The following is a 20,471-nucleotide window of genomic DNA, read 5'->3' on the forward strand; positions in this document are numbered from 1 at the left end:
GCCCCCGCGATGCCGGAGGAATGGGGTGCTGGTTTGGGGGTGCTGGCTTGGGGGTGCTGGTTTGGGGGTGTCTGGGTGCAGTGGCCAGGGCAGCTGGTGGTGCTTCATTGCAGCCTTCGCTTTCCTCCCCGGGAGAGGAGGAGGAGGGTCTGCAGGGCCGTGGCCGTAGGGGTGGAGGGGCTGCCAAGGACGCTCTGCCTCCACCACAGCCCTGGGCTGCAGAGGCTGTGAGCAACTTCTTGGTTTGGGGCTGGAAACGGATCCTTGGGGGCTGCAGGAGGCTCTGGGGAAGCCCGGGGGCATCACGGGGTGTGCTGCTCCCCCGTGGGCATCACAAACCCCACCTTTGCTGCTCTCATGGGTTTGATGCCTTCCCCGAGAAGGCCAAACTCAGCCTCTTCTGTGTGGTTTTCAATGCACTATTTCTTCTCTTCTCCTGCTCCGGGGTTCCAGCGGTGGCACAGGATGGAGCGATGCCGTCACCTGCCCACACGCGCCAGCACGCTCGCCGTCAGCTGCGGTGCGATCCTGATGGCTCAGAGTGGTCCTGGCTGTGGGGCTGATCCCCACCTCCTCCTCATCCACCACCACATAACCAGTCCTTCCCTGCTCTTGTGCAATGGCAGCTCCGCTGCTGCTCACCTTTGGCTCTGCCAAAGGGCGACCCGGCACCCTCGGAGCCAGGCTTTGCCACCGTCCCTCGTGGTGACATCCTAAGCATGGAGGAGACGGTGAAGGCGTCATTTGGGAGCAGACCCAGCAGCCTTTGGCTCCGACACCATGTCCCCCTGGCCCAGCAGCACCCATGGGTGCTCTCCCGGCCGCGGGCTCCCCTCGCTAACGAGCGGGTGATGAAAGCCACGCTGCGTATCGGGATGAATCAGTGCCCGGGCAGGCTGCTGGGCTTCGGACGGCTTTGGACGCAGCTGCGATTCACCAGCGCCGCGGCCTCCGGAAATAATCTTCTGTAATACGAGCTCTTAGAGTAGAACTGAAACCTCAGCGGGTGCCTCACGCACCCCCAGCTCTGCCCCTGCTGCAGCAGGAGTGATTGCTTTAATTGTTGATATTATTTTCCAGGGTCTGACGGTGATCCCCTGGGACTCGGAGCACCTCGGGGTGTGAGGCGCCTCCCTGCCAGGCGCTGCAGGGATGCGCTGCCACCGGCGGTGCTGAGCTGGTCCCAGTTAGGGGCTGGGGTGCCCCTAATTGGCTGTATGTCAGTGTTCGTCGAGGTTCTGGGGGGTCAGTTGAGCTGAGTCGGTTTTGGGTCAGGAGAAATAACAAAGCAGAAGAAACGCAGCACTACAGCGAGAAGCGAAGCATTTTTAGCCTTTATTTGTACAGAAATGGGGCTCAGGAGGTCCTGGTCCACGGGCTTCTCACATCTTCCGGGGTGCCTGTGAGTCTGGGAGATCTGTCAGCCCGGTGCCTCGGCTGCCGGGCACGGAGTTGGGGTGCCCTGGTGCCTGGGGGTGCCCCTGGGCTCCATGTCCCCCTCCTGGCACAGAGCAGCACTCCGGGCAGGCACAGCTGTGCCCTGCACCCTCCTCCCTGCACCAGCTCCTTGCAGTGAAAAAGGTCATTTTTCTCCCCAAAACGGCTCCCTTGTGGGATGGGCAACGCTCTCTCCCTCTTCCCGGCAGAAGCGAAACCCTATCCCCATCCTCAGTGCTGCGCTTGGGTTTCTCGGGGCTATTTCTGGCTCTCGGCTCCTTTTGCTTCCAGCGTTTCCACTGCCTCTCTCCATCTTTTTTCCACTCCTTCCCTCCTGCGCTGCCTTTGCCTCCCGGTGCCCTCGGCCGAGCATCCTCCCAGCACCCCACCGCCGCGGCTGCTCCCTGAAATGGGCCACCAAGGTGGATTATTGCCATCGCTAATCTGCATTCGCCCTCCTCCCTGTCCTCCCCTGCTCCTCCCTTCCCCGAAGCGTTGCCGCACGGCACGGGTGTGCGGTGCCGCACAGGCTGGACGGCCGCCACGGAACACCCAACGCCGGGACGGCCGCTGCACCGAGGCCGCCGTGAGTACGGGGCTGGGGGGTCCCCAGGGTGGGAGCTGGGGCGGCTCCGCTGGATGCATCCTCCTGGAGGTGATGATTTTTCTCCACCCTTGCCCTTCCCGTGTCCTTTGCCCGCGGTGGTCGGGGTGCTGTGGGTGCTGCCCTGCGTGGCCTCTGCTCCGCAGGGAGATGACGCGGGAGGACGGGGACCCGGCGAGGCAGAGGGGACAGCGGGCCAACGGCGAGGTCAGCGGTGCCCCCCACCCCGGGGGGACAGGGGATCCCCCACGCCAAGGCACGCCGGCTCCCGACAGCAGCAGGATGAAGGTGATGGCAGAGGGACGGGAGACGGGGCCAGCGCTGGGTGACGGGGACGTGACCCCCCGGGGGGCCCCGCAGCGAGCAGGGCAGCGCGGGGAAGCCCTGATGGCCGAGCTCTCGGAGCTGGTGCGGAAGGTGGTGAAGAGCAGCAGCTGGTGGGAGCGGCACGGCGTGGACATCAGCATCCTCGCCTGCAGCTTCCTCCTGCTCCCGGCAGGTAACGCGGCGCAGCCCCTCCAAACCAGGACTGGGGTGGTGGGGACAGGGGGTGCCGCTGCCCCCTCAGGGCTTTGGCACTGTTGGCACAGCTTCGTGCTGAAAGCCTCTTAACAGCCTTTTAAGCCTGTGGCAACTCCGCAAGGACCCCCTCGCCCCGTGCCACGGGGCATCCTCACCCCATGGGGACCCCCCCGCGGGGACGGTGGCACCTGGGGTGCAGCCTGGGGCGAGGGGACGGCGCCCAGAGGGTGGGCACAAAGCAGGACAGGCGGTGGCGTACCTCACCGTGCCCTTAGGTGACAATGGCCCCAGCGCGGAGGGGCGCGGGGCTCCGGCAGCACGGTTGGAAAGGTGCAGTGGGTGCCTTTGCTCTGGAATTCCTGGGGATGCCGAGATTCTCGCAGGGTGTATTTGCCACCAGTGGGACCCCAGTAGGAGCTGGAGGGGGGGGACCTGGCACCAGCAGCAGACGGTGCCATCACAGCTGAAAGTGGCTCAGCCTTCGGTACGATGGCGAGCGTGGACCGTCTGGCCGTGCAGGGAAGCTTTCCAGCTTGGGCAGTTTAATTACCAGTAACTACAGCTGAAAAACAGATTTAGGGCAGTGGCTGGGACATTTGGGCGTAGCAACACCTCCAGCCGGCTTGGAGGTGAGGAGGAGCACGAGCTCCTGCCCGGCTGGTTTCTCCGCAGGGTTCCTGTGCCTGCGGTCAGCCCAGGCCATCCCTTTCCTGGTGGGCGTCCTCACCCTCGGCGTGGTGCATCACACCCTGACCGTGAAGGGCAGCCACCTGGCCAGCCACAACGCCTTGACTGAGTCCAAGTCCTGGGGCAAAGTGTGGGCCATCTTCTTCATTGAGGTGAGGGGGGCTGCGGGCTCTGGGTGACAGCTCCCCCAAAGCCCCGTCAGCACCTTGCCGGCACCCAAAGACCTTCAGGAACAGCCACTGGATCCAAACCCTTCCTGACCCATGTGCAGGAGGGTTAAATGAAAAGCACCTCCACAGCAGGGAGCCTCGGGAATGTCCACGCTCGGGGGGGAGGCTTTGCCTGGAGGCAGCGGGGCGGGGGGGACCCTGTGATGCGCTGTGCAGTGGGGTTTTTGTTGATCCCCGTGGCCGTGCGGCTGTGGAGCAGAGCAACCTGTTGAGGGGAAAGTCGGGAATGGTTTCCAGAGCTTAACTCGAAGAAGTCCATTTCCAGACTGGGTTGGAGCCTGTGGGGTGTGGGGCATCTCCCCTGGGTGCAGACCACCTCCCTAAGGACCCCCGCGCCATGGCCACCAGCATCGCCTCCCCTTTCTCTTCCCTTCCAGCTCTGCTCAGCTTTCACAGCCGAGCAGGCCACCTACAACCACGTGAAGATGCACCACGGCTACACCAACGTCATTGGCCTGGGGGACTCCAGCACCTGGAAGCTTCCCTTCCTGAACCGCTATGTCTACATGTTCCTCGCGCCTCTCGCCGTGCCCATCCTGACCCCCCTGGTTGCACTTGGTACGTGGCCCAATCTCCCTGGGACGGGGCGCCAGGCGTGCTGAGCTCGCTGCTGTCCTGGTCTCACCCTGCTAAAGGCTCTTGCTTCATTTGGAGCTTTGTCCTGGTACTCAGGACCTTTTCCTGCGCTGGGCCAAGTGTTGGAAGCTTTGGCAAAAGCCATAGCAAGCCCAAAGTGTCCATCAGAAGCCCCAAAAGCTGCAGGTTTCCTCTCCTTTAATTCAGATCCTTGGCATAGCCGGGTCCAGCGCCTGGAAATGAGGAATGGGCTGGGCTGTAGGTTCATCCGCACGCCGGGCAGCCTGGCGCTGGAGCAGAAGTGGTGGGGAAGCATCAGCACCTCACCCGTGTGCTGCCTCTTCTTTCTCACACAGGTTTGTTGAGGAATGTGGAGTGGAAAGTAGCTCTCCGGACGCTCTGCTGCATGTTCCTGGGTCTTTTCTGCCACTACTGGCTGTTGGTCCACGTCTCGGGCTTCCAGTCGCTGTGGTCAGCCCTGCTCTGCATGCTGCTCACCCGCTCTCTCCTGGCCCATCCCTACATCCACGTCAACATATTCCAGGTAGGGACCTGGAGCTCCAAGGTGTCCCGATGGTGCTGGAGACAGGCCAGCTTCCACGCAGCGCTGATGACAGAGCCCTGAGGCTGCTGCATGGGGCTTGTGTCATCTTAAAGGGAATAGCCTCAGCTGTCACCTCCCTTGTGCTGAGGTCACCATGGAGAGGTCAGGCTGGTGGTGCTGAGCGTGGCCCTGGGAGAACGTCATGGCAGATGGGTGCAGAGGGTTGGAGGGCGATGTCCTCTGCAAGGGCTTGAAGGACTGGGGTGTGGGTGTCTTTGCAATTGGTATTGTGGGTCCTGGGATGGAGTCACACAGCGTTGGGTGGGTTGAGGGACAGAGCCTGGGTGCTCCTCGGTGGATCAGTGCAGGATGGAGAGACTTCAGGGACAAACCTAGTGCTGGGGTTGGCAGCCAAGCCCCGAGATGCAGCTCAGCCTGGCCGGTGCCTGCATGCCCTCGTGTGGATGAAGTCATGGCTGGCTCTGCTGGAAAGGGGTCCCATCAGGTCCTCACTCTCCCTCTCCCACAGCACATTGGCCTTCCCATGTTCGCAGCCGATCGGAAACCCAAGCGGATCCACCTCATGAGCCTGGGCGTCCTCAACCTGCCCCGCAACATCCTGCTGGACTGGTCCTTCGGCCACTCGCTCATCAGCTGCCACGTGGAGCACCACCTCTTCCCCAGCCTCTCCGACAACATGTGCCTCAAGGTGAGACAGCACCGCGGGGTGGACGCGTGCCTTGGTTGGTGACATGGAGACAAGACCATCCACGTCCCCGCCACACCGTGGCAAGCCCCCTCCTCTAACTGAGCCTCTAACTGAGCCACTTTGCCTTTGTCTTTGCAGATCAAACCCATTGTCTCCCAGTACCTGAAGCAGAAGAAGCTGCCATACAACGAGGACACCTACGCCTCCAGGCTCTGGCTCTTCCTGCAGAGATACGAGGAGCTGATGGTCCACGCTCCCCCCATAACGGAGCTGGTGGGCATCCAGTGAGGACACAGGGAGCTGCTTCCCTCGAGGACTCGCAGCAGGGATGGTCTCAGCAGGATGGGTCTGCACAGACACACGCTTCCACCAAGCCCTCGCGTAGGGAACATCTCTCCCTGATGTTTTGCTTCTGGCTACGTACCGATGCACAGAGCCACCGCTGGAGAAGAGGCAAGGGGTTCAAGGCTGGGGACAGGAAAAGGGGGGCTCTCCCCATTATTCCCAGCCAAGGCTTAGTCTTATCCACTCTGCTTTCACACCTGGGAAGAGGAACGCCCCCGTCCTCCGCTGGGCAGGACTGGGGGGATGCGGCTGGGGGTGCAGCGCTGGGTCCAGGGCAGCCGGAGCTGATTCCCAGCTGAGCACTGCTGGGACTCGTGGGACAGAGCTGCAAACGGGTGGCTGCGGACTCCGGGAAGGGGGGATGGTGGGGAGGGGGCTGCTGCCTGCGCTTTGTGTGACTTCAGGATGAATCCGTCCCTTCTAGGAACAACGATTTGGCAAATTCAGCCTTAACCTCTTGAAGTGGATCTTTATTACTGGTGTTGTTGGGGAGAGTCATCCTGGCATCCCACCGGGAAGGACCCTTGTGTGGGGTGGGGTGTCCGTACCGCAGTGCCGGTGGTGACCCCAATCTGGTTGTTGCTATGGGAAGTGTTCAGCGGGAGGATCCCCTGCAGAGGCAGAGCCTGGGAGGTCTCTGTGTTCAGGGAGGGTGATCTCAGCCCACTCAGCCCCTGCCAGCAGGTGGGACGCTCCCGTGGCCGGTTCCAGCCCCTCTAGGATGACATCCCGGGCTTTCCTGGGACGCTCTGCTGCCAAGAGCGATGACAAAGTCCAGCCCAGCATGGCAGCGGGAGCTGGCGGCAGGGAAGGCAGCTGGCCCGTCTGGGACCTTTGGTGGCTTTGCTCCGAGCCTGCAGTTTCGCTCCGTTTGTGCCGGACCTCCAGCCCCTCCGCTGGGGTTTGTAGGGCCCCACACTGCAGGTGTGTCCCGAGGCACAGGGATGCTCTGTCCCGCTCCTGCCATAGGGTTTGCCCTCCTGTGGGCATCGCGTGCTCCGCTCTCCTTCGCCGAGGGCAGGGTCACTGTCAGACCCACTGCAGAAGTGTCCCCGCGTGGCCGTTGGGACACGGGCCAGGGCTGGCGTGGCCGTGGCGTGTCCTCGCGTGGCGGGTCCAGCACTGGGCTGGGGGCAGTTGGCCCTCGATCCACCCCGTTTAACCCCTTTGGCAGCAAGAGGAGGGAATTGCCGGTTCATCCCAGGGGCTGCTGCTGCCCCGGGCTGGTGGCATCGCTGTGTCCCCTCTAACCGTCCCCCTCTGGGTTTATTGACCCCCAGACATGGTGAAATATCCAAAAGGCAAATTCTTGCCCTTTGTCCGGAGGCTGCGCTGGGCCTCTCTGTGGAGGGAGAGGCTGGGGATTGTGGCTGGGCCAAATGTCCCAAGTGCTCCCAGGATCGCTCCAGATCCCTCCCACCACGGGATTAGTTTCTTAATTGACCTTCAGAGCTAAATTATGCTGAACGTGCCAAATCAAAGGTGCTCCTAGCTCCAGCAAGGAGGGGTGAGCACGTCGTTAATGCTTTGGGTTCAGACGGGGATATCTCAGCCTCACGTGTCCCTAGCTGGAGGGAGCAGGGAGGGCACAAAATCGTCTTTTGCCTCCCCTGTTGCAAAGAAACCAGTTCCAGACTGGTTCTGGGCGCTGGTGGGAGCTGCAGCCCACCCCACAAGTGGTCGTTTGATGCAGTGCCACCCAAAGACAAGTGTTTGCCAGCCCTTCAGCCTTGTCACTTGGGAAATGTGTGGGTTATTCCCTGTCAGAAGTAGCAGATACAGAAGAGGTTGATGGGGAAAAGGAAGATTTTGGGGACCTGTGCTCAAATCCCCCATATTTCTGCCTGGAGCAAAGCCCTGAATTCCAGCTCTGTTCTTTTTGTGAGTGGTGTCAGTGCTGGTGTTCAGAGCAGCCCCTCCAGCCTCTCCCTGCGTGGGGCAAGGGCTCAGTGATTGCTGTTTGGTGCCAGGGTTGGGGCCTCCCAGCACAGGCACAAACTTTAAAGCCACTGGAAGCCCTGGTCCTCCGCACAGCCCCAGGAGCGGGCGCAGGTGGAGGCAGCTTCAGGCCTGCTGAGATGATTTCCATGCCTGGTTTATTGTGTGGGAGCTGAAAAAAAATGAGGTGCACCTGCACAGCAGGTGTGAACAGTTGCATTTGAAGTGAGCCGAATGATGGGGATTAAAGAGGAAAGAAAGCAGGGAAGGTGGGGGATCCAGGTGGCAGCTCCGGCACTGATGTTTTATCCTTTAATGGGGGGATGCTGCAGGTTTGCAGGTTTCTCTCGGTAAGGGGCAACCGGCTGCACAACGGGACCGTTAAAATCAGTCTGAGCTTCGTTAGAGCTCCCCGGTTAATCTCCAGCGGCAATCAAGGGGCGCCCGCAATTAGCAGCCGCAGAGCTGCTGCGGAAGTCCCAGGCAGGCAGGGTACCGCGGAGGCCTCGCCATAGAGAGCGGCGGCGCGAGCGGCCACGGCGCGGCCTCTCCGTCGCTGCCTCTCTATGGTATCACTCGCTTCCGGACAGCGGCGCCGGCAAACGCTTGCTGCCATTGGCTGCGGGGACGACTGAGTGGGCGGGGTTATGCAAATAAAAACGCTGTACCGTCTCGCGATTGGTGAGCGGGGATGAGGGGCGGGGCTTGGCGGCAGCCGCCGCCATGGGACCGGGCTGCGCGTGCTGGAGGGGCGGCGGTGGTGGCCCGCGCGGTGAGGAGCGGGGAGGATGAGACGGGGAGAGCCGGGGCTGCCGGGAGAACCGGGAATAGGAATGGGAGAAACGAGGTTGCGGGGGGAACCGGAGCCGGGACCGGGAGAGCCGAGGGTGCGAGGAGAGCTGGGGCTGCCGGGAGAACCGGGAACCGGGAGAACGGGGGCCGGGAGAGTCGGGGCTGCTGAGAGAACCGGGACCGGGAGGACCGGAGCTACGGCGGAGACGGGAACGGGCACCGGGAGATCCGGAGCTACAGGGGGATCGGGGACCGGGAGATCCGGGGCTGTGGGGAAGAACGGGGACCAAGATAACCGGGGCTGCGCGGCAAACGGGACTGGGAGAACTGGGGCTGCGGGAGGACCGGGGGCCGGGAGAAGCGGGACCAAGAGAATCGGGGCTACGAGGAAACAGGGACCGTGAGAACCGGGTTAACGGGAGCTGGGAAACTGGGGCTGTGAGTAAAACGAGGGCTGAGAGGGACCGGGGAACTGGGGCTGTAGGGGGACCGGGAGAAGGGGCTGAGCGGCTGCGGGAGCCGTGCCCCAGCTCTGGGGCTGCCGTGTTCCCGCAGCCCTGCCCGGTGCCCGTCCCCGGGGCAGCCGCCGGCCCCCCCGGCACCGTCCCAGCCGTAAGCGCCAAGGCCATGGGCTTGGCCAAGCGCGGTGGCCGCTGGCCGTGACCTCGAGTTGTTTCCGCCTCGCAGCTCTGCAGGGACGGTACATAAACCCGGGCTCCGCCGCGCACTGTGAGCCATGGCCGGCGCGGGGGCCCGAGCCCCGCTGGGTGGGTGCTGGCTGGCAGGGAGGGCTGTGGCTGGGCCGGGAATCTCGGGTGGCTCAGCATCGTGACCCCTGTGTCCTTCCCTCCTCCAGGTCTCAAGCGGTGGCTGTCCTCATCGGCGCCGGCTCCACGCATCTGCGTGGTGGGCAGCGGGCCGGCTGGCTTCTACACCGCTCAGCACATCCTCAAGGTACCGGGATGGGATTTGGCGGTGACTGAGGGTCCAGCTCTGCTTGGCTCTAAGTGGGCTGTGGAGGGGGGTTGTGGGCTCCCAGCCCTGTTCCAGTCAGGTCTGTGGTGTTGGGGGGCTGCTTGGGAACCCCGCAGAGGTTCTCCTGGTCCACTTCGCTAGTGGTGGGCACTGTTGTTCCCGTCTCATCCCTGCCCCTGGGCATCCATGCTGGATCCCTGCCCCTGGGCATCCATGCAGCCCCGGTCTGTGCTGCCGCAAGTGTAGCCCAAGCAATTTATTTTAACCAAACACACAGCAGAGATCTGCCTCGCTTGGAGCTGTTGCCACCCAACAGGAATCGTAGAATCATGGAATGGTTCGGGTTGAGAGAGACTTCAAAGCCCATCCAGTCCCATCCCTGCCGTGGGTAGGGACACCTCCCACTGGATCAGGGGCTCCGAGCCCCATCCAACCTGGCCTGGAACCCCTCCAGGGATGGGGCACCACCGCTGCTCTGGGCAACCTGGGCCAGGGCCTCCTCACCCTCACAGCAAAACATTTCTTCCTAAGATCTCATCTCATCTCATCTCCCCTCTTCCAGCTCAAAACCACTCCCCTCATCCTATCTCTGCACTCTCTGCTGATGTTAACTGCGTTGAAGGGAACGTGCAGGCCCTGTGCTCCTATCTCCTTTTCCGTAGCAGAATTCTGGCACAGGAGCAATCCTTTGCCCTGTAACCGCTGGCACTTCGGGCAGTCAGGTCTGTGTCAGGAAATGAGACCTGAGCACACAGTGGAGCTGATACCCACCAGAGACACGGCGGCTTAACCTCATCATTAAGCCATGCTGTGTTGTCTCTGGTTTGTGTTGGAAAATCGCTGTTACTGAGCCTCAGGGACAGATTCAGGGCTGCTTAATCTCTGGGAAGAGGCTGACTCAAAATACGAGATAACAAAAGCCTTGCAGCAAAACATCTGCGCAGAGCTCTGACCCTGAAGTGACTCAGCTCTGGGGGTCTTGGGCACGGCGGCTCTGCTGGGGGCTGGCAGAATGTCCAGCAGCATCGCGGGTGCTGCACTGGTGGCTCCACAGTCAGTGTGGGGTCTTCTGTTGTCCCTTCTTGTACTGGGGAACCACCAGGTTAATGTGGAAGAGAAGCCTTGGGGTGGGTGGGAGGATGGAGCCCCCCACCAGATGTACTTGGTGGTGATTGGGGTCGTGCTCTCCACTCACCTTGTGATCCAAGCTGGCAGTAACCAGCACAGCATCATCCTGTGCGTGGAAAGGTCTGGAAGAGGCAGGTCTTGGCTGCAGGACCTTGTTGCAGCCCTGCCTCCGGCCCTGTGTTTCCTCCAGCCGCGGGTGAGCATTGCTTGGCCCTCCTGAGCTGCAGGACTGTTCTGTCTCCGTCCCTTGACCGTGACTTCCTTCTGCAGCACCATGGCGGGGCCCAGGTGGATATCTATGAGAAGCTGCCCGTGCCTTTCGGGCTCGTCCGATTTGGGGTGGCCCCGGACCACCCTGAAGTGAAGGTAAGTGCTGGCTTGGCCCCTCACTTGAGTGGTTGGTTGAATGCAGCGGTAGTGGTGGTTGCAGGCTGGGCGTCCTTTGTGGTGCCTCAAGGCTCGCTGCGGTCTGGAGTTGCCACCCTGGAGATCCAGAGGTCCAGGTCTCCTCCTTGTCCCTGCTGAGACCCAGCAAGGCCATGGCCAGGTGATATGAGACATCTGGCATTAGGGCTCTGGACAAAACCAGGGGTTGTGACTCAGGTGCTGTTCCCTGTGCTGGTCAGCCTGGCCTGGAGCAAGACCAGGGAGCACGGATAGATTTCTTTGTACCAGGAAACTTCATGCTGGCAGGATCTTGCCTGCTCACGGCAGTTGCTGGGATGGACTCCAGCGCTTGTGCTCGGGGACTGCGGCCGTTTGGTTGCCTGAGCTCCGTCTGTGTCTGTTCTGGGTGCCTGGGAACACACAGATGTGCTGTCAGAGCTGAGGGAGGTGGTCGGTAGGTGCACGCCTGGCTGAGGAGGAGTTAAACCAAGCTGCTCTTTGAAATCAACCATTTTTCTTTGCCTCACAGTGGCTGTGAGTTGTAGGTGGGGTATCTGCTGTGTCTGAGGCGGTTGGAGTGGTAGGACACAGGAGGTCTGCACACACCTTGTGGTGGTTTCCTCTAAGCCCTAGAGATCATCAGACCAAAGTGCCTGGACCCCTCTGAGCTGAGAGATGAGGAGTGGGCATAGCGGCTGCGGCGCAGTGGTGTCCGTCCTGTCACCAGGCTGAGTCCAGCTGGAGTGGGAGGGAAAGAAGCGGTGGCTTTGCTGTGAAGAGGCTTTAGGTGCCGTCCTGCCTTGTGTCCCCCCTTGCTGAAGGGGATTTCAGGGAGGGCCGACATGAGAGGCTGACAGAGGGAGACTGGCAGGCACCAAGCTCACTAGAAGGGCTTTGGCAGGGCTCCTTGGAAACCTCGCTTTTGGGAAGGAGCTTTCTCCTCCAGCAAGGTTTACTCGGAGGGGCTGAAGGTATCAAAAGAGCCCTGAGCTCCCTAGGCAGGGCAAAAGATGGATTTTCCTTTCCACAACGGAAAGAGAGCCAGGTCATAGCTGTGCTTATCTACCCGTGAATTATTTGTGGCTGTTGTGAGATAAGAAGCTCGGAATAACTGACTCGGTGAGGGGCAGAAGCATCTCAAGGCTGGGGAGGACAGGAACGGGGAGCTCTCGTCAGCAGCAGGCCTTGGCTCCGGCGCTGGCCTGAACGTAACTCCACGGCATTTGTTTGATCTCGGCAGAATGTGATCAACACCTTCACCCAGACGGCACGCTCGGAGCGCTGCGCCTACTATGGCAACGTCACCGTGGGGAGGGACGTGATGGTGGCAGAGCTGCAGCAGGCTTACCACGCAGTGGTGCTGGTGGGTACCGTGCCTGGAAAATCGTGCCCCAGAAATCATGGAGAAGCTCTGCAGGGTTGTTCCCTGCTGCAGTCTTGGGAAGGGGTTTTGGGCGAGGTGTTTCTTAGTGCCTCATGGTAAACTGTCTCCAGCCTCGGGACAGCTCAGGCTTGTCTGGAGCCTTGCGGGGAGCATGTGCTGGAGCATGGCATCAAATGCAGGTCCCTCAGACCCTGCTGCATGTGGCAGTGGCTGAGGAACCTCTTCCCTGTGATGGCCAGTGCCTATTTCAGCCTGATGTGGATTTGTCCTCCTGTTCAGCCCTCTGCTTGTCATGCTCTGCAGTGGCCCAGAGAGGTCAGATTTGGCTCTGGAGTTCAGGGGGCTGGGGTGGATGAAGCCCCTGTGCTCATGCTGTGTTTGGCCCCTTCACTGAGTATCCGGCCCTTGGGAAGGGTTGGCAGCCGTGCAAGGTCTCTGGCAGCAGCTGGAAAGGGAGATTTGTGTTGTGGTATCAAACCCTGCGCGTGGCGACGTCTCTGACCTTGTCTGTTCCCCCTCAGAGTTATGGTGCTGAAGATAACCGGGTCTTGGGGATCCCAGGGGAGAACCTCTCTGGCGTTTATTCGGCCCGAGCATTCGTGGGCTGGTACAATGGGCTGCCCGAGAACCGGGATGTGAGTACAGCAATGGGTGTCCCTCTCCTTCCTCCCTGTCCTGCATCCAAACAAACGCAGGCATCCAGCTCCAGATTAAGTCCTGAAAGGCCCGCAATTGGAAAAGATTAGTGGGCGCCACATTAAATCCTTCTTAAGTGGTAGAAATGTGAACAATTTGCACATCAGTGAGAGTGGATTAGCTGGCTCTGTGGGTTGGCAGCACGTTTTGGCCGGACCAGATGGGAACCTGGGGGGGTGATGGTCTGCTTTGGCCTGAAGAGATTTGGTGGCTGAAACAGCCTCTGCTCTGAGAGATGCCATCACAGGAAGAGGGAGGGAGAGCAGCTGGGATGCCCAGAGTGCCTGTGTTGCTGTGTCTGCCTGAGGAAGCAGTTGGTGGGGAGTTTCTCCATCTGGATCTCCTCTCCAACACCTCTTCTTGGGCAAAAGAGAGGTGGAAGGGAGTTTGGGAGGTGGGAGTGGGTCTGAGGGGGTGGTCATCATGGAGGCTGGGTGGATTTGCTCACGGATGGGTTTTTCTCTCCCCACAGCTGAAGCCCGACCTGAGCTGCGAGACGGCGGTGATTCTGGGGCACGGCAATGTGGCACTGGATATCGCCCGGATCCTCCTGTCCCCGCTGCATCTCCTCAGGGTGAGTCCCAGGGGCACAGCGCCACAGAGGCAGCCTGGGGCCCAGAATCCCTTCTTGCTGTGTGGGTGCTGCCTCCCACCCATCTCAGCGAAGCCTGGGCTGCCGCTGTCTTTGCGATCTTTCCCCGCTGCTTCCCCTTGGGTGCCCTTGGTGGATTCACAGTCCGTAGGGTGTGATCCAAGGCTGCGGCCATGCCTTGGGGAACGCTGCAGAGCTCTCTGGATTCCTGCTGCCTCCTGGGCTGCTGGGATCTAAAACATTGGCAATTGAGCTTTATCCTTTACCTTTCCCATGAGAAGCAAAGGAGGAGCTGCTCATCCTTTCCCACCACCAAACTAGAAGCTTCTCCTGTTGGGATTCTTTTTCTGCTGTAGCTGGGGACACTGGCCCAGTTCCTGCTGGTGGGACTGGGCATACTGGTACTGGTCCAAGCTGGTGGCTCTCACCTCTCACTGCCGTGCTTCCTGATAGGCAGCTGGGAGCTGGTGTGCACCAGCTGCTCCATCCAGCTGTGGTCCAGATGTTGGCAGCAAGGGCTTTCCCTCCTAGAGAAATGCCACGGGGTTTATTACAGCTGCGCAACAACCTCCTCTGTTAATATCTGCTCTGTGTTAAAAAAGAAATGTGGAGACGCTGCCAGCCAGCGGCTAAAGCCGGCTGGAACCAGTGCTGTGTCCTTCACAGCCAGAAATGAGTGCCAGGGTGTGCAGGCAGGGTCCTGTTAAGAATATTGGTCTGGAATGGTTTATCCTTGCTACCTGGTGTCCCTCTCTTTATTCTCATTGTCTGGTGTCCCTTCCATCATGTCCTCTCTGGAAAAGATCTTGAGATCTAGATGCAGACAGTGATTAAAACGGAGCATGAGATTGCTGCAAGACATCAGCCATCAGTCGAGCCCTGGTGATGCTTCTGTGGGTGCTCGGAGCTGCCTGGGGCTGGCGGGCAGGAATTTGAGCAGTAGTTTGCAGGGGGCTTCACCCAAAATGCCTGGATATCACGAGCTGAGAATTCACCCAAGGCACCTCAAGATCGAAGTCACTGGAAGGCTTTGCTCCCTTAGCCCCAGAGTTGACCTGCTTGTCCATGTTCCCCGTGGCGATCGCCCAGGGTTGTGGCTCAGTACCTCCAGTGCATTGCAGCCTCGGAAAGCGCATTCAGTGGTGAGGGCCCAGCTGTGCCAATAGCTCCATGCTAAGGGCAAGGACTCGGCTTCCATCCTCACCCAGGCTCTCTGTGTGCCCAGACTGCTTTTTTGCTGATTTCTCACCTTCAGAGGCTGTGCCTTCCCCTCGGTCCCTCCAGATCTGCTCTGTCCCACTCTTCTGTCTCTGCCTTGCAGAAGACAGACATCACTGACTGCTCCCTGGCAGCTCTTGCCTGCAGCAAGGTGAAGCGCGTCTGGCTGGTTGGGAGGAGAGGACCTCTCCAAGTTGCTTTCACTATCAAGGTAAGGCTGGAGGGCAGCCTAAGTCTTTCCCCAGGCTGTGTGTCCTCGTGGGAAGGGGTGGCCTAAGGATGGGTGGAGAACCCAAGCACCCTCCTTCCTGCACACGTTTGGTGGCTCCTGGCTTTGGCCGCTGGGCCAGGATGCTTGGGGTTGTTGTGTGCCCTCTCTGTGCTGGAGGTAACATCTGCCTGCCTGCAATTCCCAGGAGCTGCGGGAGATGATAAACCTGCCTGGTACCAGACCTGTCTTAAACCCAGCTGACTTCACAGGCCTCGAAAATGCTGTTAAAGGTGAGGGAAGTGTGTGTGCTCCTCACAGGAGCTCCTGACAGGGACTCACCTTAACAAGCGAGCGTCTGGGAGGGAGCAGGAGGTGCTCAGAGTGTGCATCAGAGGGACACTTGCCCCATGCATGGTGTGTGATGGCTGGGTGACCACGGTGTGGCTTGTCCACAGAGTGCTAGGAGGTCACGGAGGCAAGAGAACACTCAGCACAGGAAGGACATGGATCTGTTGGAGCGAGGCCAGAGGAGGCCACAGAGATGATCCAAGGGCTGGAGCACCTCCTGTACAAGGACAGGCTAAGAGAGTTGGGGTTGTTCAGTCTGGAGAAGAGAAGGCTGCAGGGAGACCTTAGAGCAGCTTCCAGGACTGAGAGGGGCTGTGGGAAAGCTGGGGAGGGGCTCTGGATCAGGGAGGGCAGGGACAGGGCAAGGAGAACGGTTTTGAGCTGAAAAAGGGGAGATTGAGATGAGATCTTAGGAAGAAATATTTTGCGGTGCAGGCAGGGAGGCTCTGGCCCAGGTTGCCCAGAGCAGTGGTGGTGCCCCACCCCTGGAGGGGTTCCAGGCCAGGTTGGATGGGGCTCGGAGCCCCTGATCCAGTGGGAGGTGTCCCTCCCCATGACAGGGGTGGGACTGGATGGGCTTTGAGGTCCCTTCCAGCCCAAACCATTCCATGTTTCTGTTTGTGCAGCCACTCTACTGCTTGGGAATGATGGTTTGAGTGATGAGGGCAGGATGTTTGAGAGGGCTGGGAAAACCTTTCGGGAGAGATCCCAAAGCTGTTGGTTTGAGAGCTTCCTGTAGAGCTAAAAAGAAAACACAGAGTTCAAGAATGTCCAGAGAGTTGCTCTTCTCCACGGGCTGCTGCCTCTGAGCACCAGCAAGACAGCAAAATCACAGCCTTTGATTTGTGTGTCCCACTGGCCTCAAGCCTCAGGAGCTCTCGTGGTCACTTTGACTTGCAGTTTGTCATCTCAAAGGCGTCGGACTCACAGCTGCGTGACAAACTCCAGACACTCTCAAAGCACTGCAGCTGCCTTGATGTGGCCTCAGCTCCGTACCGGAGCAGCTTTGCTGAAGTTCCTGTTCTGAAGCTCTCGCTCTGTTCTTAGATGCCCCCAGGCCCAGGAAGCGCCTTACTGAGCTGATGATCAAAACAGCCCTGGAGAAGCCCGCGGAGGCACAGGGGGTGCAGGCAGCAGCCCCCCAGGAGTGGGGGCTGAAGTTCCAGCGCAGCCCCGAGGAGGTGCTGCCCACCGCAGATGGGACACGTGCAAGGGGCATCCGCGTGGCCCTGACCCGCCTGGAGGTACGGGGTGCTGGGGGGGACTGGCACGGCTCTAGCAGGGCTGGCGATGGAGCAGGATGCCATGCAGCCCTTGGGAATCTCTCCAAAGACAGCTTTGTGTACCCTGCCTGGTTGGAGTGGCTGCTGACAGGCTCTTGGGGAAACCAGTACCGCCACCAAGAGCCTTCTCATGCTGCTGCTGCCGCAGAAAGGCCTTCAGCAAGTACTTGGGGACCAAAGGGGACCAGAGGAGGCTGCTGCTCCACATCTGGTGGTGGCTGGTGGTCAGCAGCCTCTCCCTCTCTCAGGGCTCAGGTGACTCCGCCAAAGCCATCCCCACTGGAGATGTGGAGGAGCTGGAGTGCGGGCTGGTGCTGAGCAGCATTGGGTACCGGAGCCTTCCCCTGGACCCGGCAGTGCCCTTCGACAGCCAGCACGGCGTCATCCCCAACAGCGCGGGCAGGGTGGACGGCGTCCCAGGTCTGTGTCTGTAGGCAGATGCGTGGGACGTGTCAAGCACAGCGGGTGGGTTGAGTCTTTTGGCTTGGAAGCTCTGTTCTTTAAGGACATGGGTACAAGGCAGTCACACACCTCAGTTCAAGAGGGAAACTGAGGAAAGGAGCTGCCTCTGTCAGGTGTTGGGGCCTGGCCTGTCGCAGCTCACGTTAGAGGGGTCTGGTTGTGCAGGGGCTGGTTTTACTGAGCCTTGAAGTCTATTCCTAAAGCAATTCAGCCCATACGGCTGCTCTGGAGCACACAGACCCCTGTGAAGGCACCATTGAAGGGACATGTTCTGTCCCCACCACAGAGGTGGATTCTTTGTGATGTGACAGCCAGGGACAGGACCAGGACTGGCAGCCAGGAGGGTCCACAGCCGCGTGCGGGACTGAGCCTGGCTGCCCCGTGTGCCTGTGCAGGTCTGTACTGCAGCGGGTGGGTGAAGAGAGGACCCACAGGCGTGATCATCACCACGATGAACGACAGCTTTGACACTGCCCAGTCTGTGCTGGAGGATCTCCAGGTGGGCACACTGGACGTGGCCACCTCCAGAGAAGGCTTTGGGGCCGTGAAGAGCATCCTGTGCAGCCGAGGTCAGTACGGGGTGGGGGGAGCCGCTGCAGCAGCCGGTGTGGAAGTGTAATGCAGCCAAACTCCTGGACCTGGGTGTCCTGGGTCAGCGAGTCCTGCCAGCCACCTTTGGGAGCAGAGTCTGAGCCATGGAGATGTGTTGTGCTGCTGTCTCATTGCTCCAAAGCCCAGGGACAGCAAGACTTGAACTCCCTCAGACTCAGTGTCCTTGCTAAGGTTAATGACCGCTTGCTGGGAAGGGCCATTAAGAGCAGCACGGACCTTGGGTAAAATGTCACTGTCGGCTGCTGAGACAGTGACCTCTCACTCTGGAGTGGCTCAATGTTTCCAGGTAACTTAGGGGAGAGATTAGAATGCCCGTGGGAGTGAGTCATTTGCAGCTGCTGTATTTAAAGGTGTTCAATTAAAGTGTGTGTGGTTCGCTTCCTAAGTGAGATTTAACAGTGGACTGGAAGTGTTTTGTCCCCTACGGTGACACTGTGATCGCCATTGTTACTGCTCGCAAAGGCCTGACTGATCTGAGGTGACTGGAACCTGTCTTCCCTCTCCTCACGATGTTAGAAATCATTATTCCTCTGTAAGGCTCAAGTCTGGCGCCGTGTCGGTACAGGGCAGGCTTTGCTGGCACATCAACTCCCTAACGGGGAGGTGAGACCAAGCTTCTTTTCACTTTTCTTCTCCTTTTCCTTTTTGTTTTTCTTCTCCCGTCTCTCACTGTCACCCCAGGGGTCCGTCCTGTTTCATTTTCGGACTGGGAGAAGATCGATGCTGCAGAAGTGGCAAGAGGCAAAGCTGCTGGCAAACCCCGGGAGAAGATCGTAGATCCTCAGGAGATGCTGCGGGTGATCGGTCACTAGGGCAGCGGCGGTGGGGATGTGGTGCTGCTCCAGCTGGGAGCACACAGGCTCTGTGAGCACAGGGCTGGTGGCCACTCTGTGACACTTGAGGCTCTCTGGTAACGATGAAGTCTGGGGGTGTGAAGTGAGCGCTTCCAAGTATCCGAGGCTGCTGGCTGGCCCTGTGTCCCTGCAGCCCTGCTGCCACGGGGCGATTCTTGTCGTTCGGGTCCTTCCAGCATTGAGGAGTTGGCTGGCAGAGGCGAGGGGAGGTGGGCACCGGGCAGGAGCCGTGGCCAGGCGCTTCCCCGTGATGAGTCCCACAGAGAAACTCCTGGTGTCTTGTTGCCTGCCCTCTAAGCCTCAAGCCAAACGGCTTCATTGCCTTGTCCTCTGTGTCTGAGCAGGCTGCTTCTGATATTAATTGGTTTTTAAATAAACCCTTCCAGGAGAGCCAAACTGGACCTGCCGATGAGTCTGGCTTCTTTTGCCTTAATCCCGGAGCAGCGGGACGAGCGCCGTGCCCGCACTGAGGCAGCCCTGGGAGGGACTGTTTGCTCTGTGCTTGGTGTGAGCTCTCAGCAGACAGACAAGGGCATTCATTTGCTTCCTGTCTCCTGCAGTTAAACCCCGCCAGAGCCGGCCTCCTGGCTCATGGGGGGAATCTGGATAACGAGCGTGTAAGTGCCTTATTCGGGATCATGAGGGATCCTGTGTGGGTCGGTACCTGCGGGCACTGGCTGGGGCAGACAGTGCCCTGAGCCCTTTCATTTTGTTGCCTGGAGGGGCTTTTTTTGGTCTGTGTGTTTTGAAGCTTATTAAACGCTTCTTTTAGCCGAAACCAACTACGACGACGGTGTCAGCTTTTAAGCCAGATTACAAGCTGTGAGCTGTAATCTCCTCTTTATCCGCGGCGTAGGGGCTGCGTCACCGTGCCCCCCTCCCCTGGCCGTCCTGCCTTCCCTGCTGTGCCCGACGTGCGCCCCGCCGGAGCTCTGCACGGTTGCAGCCGCTCCTCCCCGACCTGTGGAAATGGTGACTGCAGCAGTTGCCGGTGGTTGTGCAATAGAAACAAATCGTGCACCGCGATGGGAGCGGAGGGCAGATCCCGCCAGGGCAGCCAGCAGGGTTTGTCTCAGGTCCCCGCTCCACTGCCGAGCCCTCTCCCATGGCAGAGGGTTTGCCCAGCGGGTGCTGTGCTCCCGCCCCTTCTCTGGTCCAGCCTTGGGCAAGGAAGATCTGTGATATCTCTTTTCTTTTTTTCCCCCTCTTCCTTTGCTATTTAAATCTCATTTGCAAGCTCATTAAGAAACTCAGGAAATGTGATACTGGGAGCTCGTACGCAAACGAGCAATAAAGCTTTTGTGGAACAGCTGCTCCTGTGATGTGGCTCTCGTTGCATCTCGCGGCTGATGCGGTCCTGATGCTGAACTCTTGAGCAGGAGATTACATCAGCTCTGGGTTTGGAGGCAAATAAACACTTTGGAGAAGGAGGTGTGGAGGCAAGGAGGTTGCTCTCGGGGTGGGGAGCAGCCGCTTCAGTTGATAGTCCAGCTGGAAACGTGGGTGAAGGGGTTGTGTGGCTGCGTCAGATCTGCAGGTGCTGGGAAGCGATGGGCTGGCTCTTCCCTGGGGTTTTCTTCCACATCACCTTGACTGGTGATGTCAGGGTGGTTCTGTCACCGTGATAAAGCCACGGTGCTTGCGCGAGCACAGTGAAGGGCTGCTCCAGAGCAGTGCTGCTTCAGGGGAGTTCTAAGGCTGTGACAACAGATTAAGGGGAGCGTCTGTCTTTGCTGCGCCGAGTGTCCTTGCTCAACCCAGAACTTGGCCAAGGCCCTGGGGTTAATGCTGGGCTGCGGGAAAGCCATGGGATGATGAAGGTCAGCGAAGGGCAGGGATGGAGGACTGAGCTTCATGGGCAGAGGCAGGATCGTTACGATTATGTAAATCCTTAGCCCGTACCTCCAGCTCCCTTCTCTCCCGCCTGTGTTCCCGGT

The 20,471-nt window shown here is 59.8% G+C and overlaps 2 protein-coding genes across 4 annotated transcripts; both read left to right on the top strand.

Annotated features, from left to right (window-relative positions):
• Nucleotides 1-1,881: 1,881 nt before the first annotated feature.
• Nucleotides 1,882-5,607, top strand: FADS6 (fatty acid desaturase 6). Its single transcript, XM_054083007.1, has 7 exons — nt 1,882-2,023; nt 2,188-2,540; nt 3,236-3,402; nt 3,858-4,038; nt 4,413-4,600; nt 5,130-5,309; nt 5,448-5,607. Exons 2-7 carry the CDS (start codon nt 2,192-2,194, stop codon nt 5,595-5,597), a joined length of 1,215 nt encoding a protein of 404 aa, XP_053938982.1. The 5' UTR covers nt 1,882-2,023; nt 2,188-2,191; the 3' UTR covers nt 5,598-5,607.
• Nucleotides 5,608-5,629: 22 nt separating this feature from the next.
• FDXR (ferredoxin reductase) lies at nt 5,630-20,460 on the top strand. 3 transcript variants are annotated; one of them, XR_008452795.1, is made up of 13 exons: nt 5,630-5,762; nt 9,241-9,338; nt 10,758-10,853; nt 12,115-12,237; nt 12,780-12,893; nt 13,427-13,528; nt 14,868-14,975; nt 15,181-15,265; nt 16,371-16,567; nt 16,855-17,026; nt 17,464-17,637; nt 18,362-18,544; nt 18,921-20,460. XR_008452795.1 is itself a non-coding variant. In XM_054082998.1 (12 exons), the coding sequence occupies exons 1-12, from the start codon at nt 5,711-5,713 to the stop codon at nt 18,490-18,492; spliced, it is 1,452 nt and encodes a 483-aa protein (XP_053938973.1). In that variant the 5' UTR covers nt 5,630-5,710; the 3' UTR covers nt 18,493-19,707. The 3 variants fall into 3 exon arrangements, 2 of the variants coding, with proteins under 2 accessions (XP_053938973.1, XP_053938975.1); XM_054082998.1 differs by having other exon boundaries at nt 18,362-19,707; XM_054083000.1 differs by lacking the exon at nt 5,630-5,762 and adding an exon at nt 8,917-9,151 and having other exon boundaries at nt 18,362-20,459.
• Nucleotides 20,461-20,471: the final 11 nt, after the last annotated feature.

The sequence above is a fragment of the Cuculus canorus genome, chromosome 18 (genome assembly GCF_017976375.1).
Source record: "Cuculus canorus isolate bCucCan1 chromosome 18, bCucCan1.pri, whole genome shotgun sequence".
NCBI lineage: Eukaryota > Metazoa > Chordata > Aves > Cuculiformes > Cuculidae > Cuculus > Cuculus canorus.